Source organism: Etheostoma spectabile, chromosome 2 (genome assembly GCF_008692095.1).
Source record: "Etheostoma spectabile isolate EspeVRDwgs_2016 chromosome 2, UIUC_Espe_1.0, whole genome shotgun sequence".
NCBI classification, from domain to species: domain Eukaryota; kingdom Metazoa; phylum Chordata; class Actinopteri; order Perciformes; family Percidae; genus Etheostoma; species Etheostoma spectabile.
Window position 1 is genome coordinate 18,197,745 of NC_045734.1, and position 5,701 is coordinate 18,203,445.

Genomic DNA, 5,701 nt, shown 5'->3' on the forward strand with positions numbered 1-5,701 from the left:
ACAAAAGCGCTGTCTGTTTCTGTAGACAGAGAGCTCGGTGGAGGATGTGTTCAGGCGTAGACTTTACACAATACCATACTTGTGCATGGTGATATCAGTCAAGGAGAGACCAAACATAAACACTCAAAATAGGGCAAACATCTGCAGGACTCATACACACCCATGCAATGCAGCACACACCCACAAACACACGTTCTACTGAGGTGGAACTAAGGAATATAAACATGGACACACCAAGCATTGAGACATGTCAGTGCACATGCTAAACAGTAACCTTTCATGTAGCACGCACAGACACACACTAAACATGCTTGGAAACGCAAATGTAAATGGATTACAATGAAATCCCCCTGACCCCCCTTCATCTCACAGTCCTCTGCGGTTTTTCCTAAGTACACAATGACATTAGAGGGAGCCTGCTGTTCATATACAGAGCAACAGCCAAGCTCAGAAAATCTGGCTTGTTATGCTTTGTCAAAGCCCTTCACAATGTCCTTCCATTTGTGTGTGTGTGTGTGTGTGTGTGTGTGTGTGTGTGTGTGTGTGTGTGTGTGTGTGTGTGTGTGTGTGTGTGTGTGTGTGTGTGTGTGTGTGTGTGTGTGTGTGTGTGTGTGTGTGTGTGTGTGTGTGTGTGTGTGTGTGTGTGTGTGTGTGTGTGTGTGTGTGTGTGTGTGTGTCCGCTCTGCTGTAGTCCACCTGCATGACTCTTACCCGTTTACAGTGTGGCCTGACCACAGTGACACAGCTGAATAGCACTCTGTGGTGCTGACACATCTCTAAAGCATCTCTTCTTTTGTACTGTTATGGTTTATAGGCTGATGTTGAAGCTGTTTTCATGGGACTTTTTGTTGTTTAAATGCAATTCATCAACCAGATATCAGTTTAATCTAATGACGTCCTTATTAACAAGTCCAGATTGCTCTCCCAACAGAATCTCAGTTGTGTTGCTTTTTTGAAGCAAAAAGCTTAGTGGATTTTTATAAAGTTTTAATATTAATGTGGGTTGTTGTTTTGTAATAATTTGTGGTAGTGTTCAAACCCTACGGATTGGTAATATGGATGCAAGCGCTTGATGGGAATTCCTGTGATAGTCGGTGTGTGTCAGTGCAGATAGCAAGCATGCAAATTGACAAAAGACAACTTTGAACCATAACTCAAAACGTTTTTCTTTTCTCAAAGGCCAAGTAGTAAGCTACCACGTAGTAGGGCCAAGTAGTATGGAGTTCACCAAACTCCATAAACAAAATGACTAGTTTGAGGAAAGGCTGTTATGTTCCTGATTATGAAGTAAAGATGGAAGGTAAGGTGGGAATGGTTTTCTGAGATTTGGCTACTTGTTGGGAGTGAAAGGAGCCGGTTGATTTGGAGCATCAGAGAGCAGCGCAGACATTTAATTGGCACCTTAATGAGGTACTGAAATCCACGTTGATATTTCATCCGGTAGATAACAGCCATACAGTATACAACTTCAACATAAGAGGATTGTAGCACAATATGCATGTGAACGCAGTTAAATAGCCTATGTGACCATAACATTTGTTTTGGTTAAAAACAACAAATAATCGTGATAATTAATTGTGATCTGGACTCAATTGATGCAGTTGTGTGCTATGATAAGTAAAATGTACAAGTAATCAATGCATATGACCATTGAATGGTACAAAATTGCAAGCTCTCAAAGGCTGTGTAAAGTTTTGTAGAGTTTACATTAGTTATTGATATTAGCAAATTATAACCGTAGACTCCTGGATGGATGTAGCTCTTTATACCTGAGAATTACATCTTTCTTAATAAAAGAAGATGGCTTTGCCAGCTGTGTAAAAAATACTTACTCCTAGCCTAAATCCCAATGTGGATCCAGTAAAGAATACCCTCACTAGTCATTTTAACTCTGTCCTGAGAGAGTCGGCCTCATCAACATGTTATTGTTTCTCTCCCTTGTGCCTTTGATCACCAACTGGGCAGCATGGTGAATGTGACCCTGATTTTCTGTCCACTCATTGAAGAGTCTCTGAGTATTGAGATCAAAAGGTGAAAACATTCACAAGTTTCCGGAACAGTTATGCATTTTCAGTCTCATGGCTAGTATCAAGGTAAATATGTGATTGACAAGAAAGATGCATCACTGCCTGTGCCTGAGGATCACAAATCTGCCAGATTTAATTTTAGAACAAAAGGCAGACTGATGTTGTCACATCGGCAACTGTTGCAGTAAATTCAGCCACAGAGGGGTAGTTTAGCTCTACCAGATTAACTTGAGTAAAGAACTACTTTATCCAATAAAAGTTGTTTAACAGTTGGCTTATGGGTGGAATGGCTTTAATATGATAAGGATGTTATTTCTGATTTGTCTTTTGACCTAGCCATTTTACAAAAGTGATCGCTCTCATTGACTTGTTAATGGCTCTTTTGATTAGGCTGGTTTCTATGGATGAATGTGGTCTTTGTCTCTTCCCCATGTAGTGGTTTCCCTGTTCAGACTGTTATCATGCTTCTCTCCTCTCCTGCAGGCTATTTTTCTGCTCTTCTTGCCTGCATCTGTGTGTTTCTCTCAACCTTCATGGTTGATTACACGGCCAAAGTCAATTCTTCATTGCATTGTTTGTGACTTTGCTATCACATGAACAGTTCGATATGGTTTATGTTGGTCAAATAACTGTATTATATATTGTTTTTGATTATGCAGACTAATGGGTTTGTGTATGTTGTGTATTTTCTGTGTTAATATATGAATTATTCCAGAGTTATTAGCTGAGTACAGGGTTTCTAACATTATCAAATGTTGCTCTTAAAACACATATGCCTTTCCCTTGTACACCCTTAATCACCAACCAAGCCACATTTTTTACAAAGCAATCAACCTGAACAGTATGTTTGCATACATTTTTCAATGGCTGAAAAAAGCTTTTATTCTTGGTGAAATTACGGCTGGGTTTACATTAGAAGGAAAAAAAATATAAAGCTGTTTATAGTCAATGGCTTCAGCTCTTTATACGATCTGTTACACCTAACTTATCTGTCTGAACTCATTATACTCATTGTTATTCTCCTGATTTATTTATGATCTGATTGATTTATTATCTCTTAATGCACATCAATCTTCTAATCAATCGGCCATAACATGTGACCATTGCTCAGTCCTTCTAAAAGCTGTGCAGTCTGATATTGACTAAGAAACAATGTACGAAGTCTTTGTGTGTAACACTGCTGGCATGTTTGTTCTTTCACTCTCTTTTACAATGGTGAAACACAGATGTTATGAGGCTCTCTATAAATTGCAACAGTTCATTTACATGTCAACAAAAAACGTGTTTCCGTGTTAGGCATCTCTAGGCCACTGTCAGTCTTAGTGTAAAAGAAAAGAAGCTCTCTGATAGCTGAGTCTGTCTGCAATGACGGACCATTATATTCCCAGTCAGGATGATGTCATTACAGTGACTAAGGGCCACACCTTTATAGCAATTACTTGAGCTAGGGTGTGAAAAATAGGCTCCAGGTTTTAAAAAAAAACAGTAGTTACCCTTTAATGTGGATTGGGCCAGTATGGGCCAGGACTTGTGTTCAGTCTATTAGGTCTAACATGACATCACACATTTTTGAGTGCAAAAAAAAAGCAAACTATTTGGATGTTTGTACATGGCAACTAGGATGCATCCTTTATTTCTTGCATTCTAGAGATTGAACGATAAAGTAAAGTAAATCGACTGAAAAATCAATGAGGATAATTGTTGTTGTTATTTTAAAGATACAACTTAACAAATATCATGGGCATAGCATGCTGTGTAGCCACAGTTTTTGACATATTTGGAATGGTATTTTTAGTGACATGTTAACCACTGCTTTGATGTCTTTTCTTTAATTATCTGTTGTCAGCCATTTTCATTTAGCTTTTTCTGCATCCATGACAGGTTTGAAGACCTCTGATCATATTGGGTCCACGGCCAGCCAGGTGGCCAATCAGGCGACAGCCAGGCTCACTGAGGAGGGAGACCAACAGTGAGACTGGAAGACCCTCTTACCCACACCCACACTGCTTCACCCATCTCACCCCATCGTCACTGCCATGTCTTTACCCAGTGGCAGCCCAGAAAGAGAGGGCTCTAGTGGGGCTACCCCTGAGCTAGAGTGCCCTTCTTCTCCCCCTGGCATGGACCCTGACCCCCCATCAACAGGCAGCCCAGTGCTCAGCCCAGACTCATCTTCCCATGATACACTGCTGTCAGCACCAGCAGCCTCCCCGGCAGACTCCGAGAACCTGAGCCCTGAAGAATTGGAGCTGCTGGCCAAGCTGGAGGAGCAGAACAGGTGAGATCAGAAGCTGTCCTCTTCAGGGTTATCTATTCGAGAGAAGACAGTCATTATAGTTTTACAATAGCATGTTGGCCAAATTCAAACTGAAGGAGTTGGTGTATGCAGTTTAGACTTCCTAATAATTGACTGTTCACTAAACTTTTCCTTTTCTCCATTAGTAGCTTAGCAACCCAAGCTAGGCAAAACAGGCCCGTCAAGCTTTGAATAGCTCCTCAGGTTTGCAGGGTCGTGTAAGAGCAAAGTCTGAGGAATGGCTGTTTCTTTGCTGCTCGGCGCTTTCAAATTAGACAGTTGCTTTGGTATAAAATAAATGCTGTTGTCGGGTGATGAGCAACTGAAAAGGCTTTTTTTTTCAAGCACTTCAACATAGGATGGAAGACAGTCAATGATGAGAACTACTACAACTAGTAACTTGGTGTATTTCCGCTGGCCTTTTGGTATGTAGATCTAGGCACTGGTAGGATTTTGTCTTAAGTTTAACATTGTTAAATTCAGAAATACTACCTAGGGCTGCACAATTATGGCCAAAATGATAATCACGATTATTTTGATCAATGTTGTGATCACGATTAATTATCACGATTATTTGTTGTTTTTAACCAAAACAAATTGTATTGTCACATACGCTATTTATAACTGCTTTCACATCCATATTATGCTAAATTCTTCTTATGTTGAAGTTCTATGTTGTAAAGACATATAGCTACAATACATTAAAAAAATTAGCTATCTGAAATAAATAGTGTAGGATTTTGTTTTTTTAAATGTATCTCTGAAAAAGCTCCTTCACTTGTTTTCAACAATAACTGATTAAAAGAGCCAGGGAGAGAGAGGGAGTGCGAGGGACGTACTCACAGAGAGACGGTTGACTCATTATGATTGGGTCCAGCACGGGTCGAATGGCGGGTCAGTGGAGCTACACACGTCGTGTGTATGAAATGTCTGTATCGTCACTGCGCTGCATTTTTATGAACTATGATATTTTGGCCATGGGTCACACCTCTGGCCCAAGACCAGCAGGCTCCGTCTGACACGCCATTACTCTACAAACTGAAGTTAGTTGCTTTCAGTAAGTTTTCTGTGTTTTTCACCGTGGCAGCCGCAATAGCAGAGTTACCAGCGGAAACACTGGTACAAATACAGGTTTCCCTCTCATGCTTAACAAAATACAGCTGTGTTAATAACAATTAAAACTGTAGACAAATATCAGAAGTGTGGACCGGCGCGGAAAGTAAGAGGAGAGAGAGTAGAGGAGAGATCCAACACAGGCACGGCTTAACAGAAGAAATGGGTCATGTAACGCAAAAATTAAACCATATCCATATAAACAAAATTGGAGCGGATGCGAGGACATGAGGTGCACCGGTGCGTCCTAGAGGAAAAATATTAC

At 40.5% G+C, this 5,701-nt stretch overlaps 1 protein-coding gene across 2 annotated transcripts in view; it reads left to right on the forward strand.

Moving 5' to 3' along the window:
• Positions 1 to 5,701, forward strand: part of evi5l (ecotropic viral integration site 5 like) — a 39,653-nt gene that overhangs the window by 6,907 nt on the left and 27,045 nt on the right. For both annotated transcript variants that reach the window (XM_032543693.1, XM_032543703.1), the window contains exon 2: positions 3,909 to 4,305. In XM_032543693.1, the coding sequence (XP_032399584.1) occupies positions 4,064 to 4,305 (242 nt within the window). In that variant the 5' untranslated portion in view covers positions 3,909 to 4,063. The remainder of the gene's footprint in view (positions 1 to 3,908; positions 4,306 to 5,701) is intronic.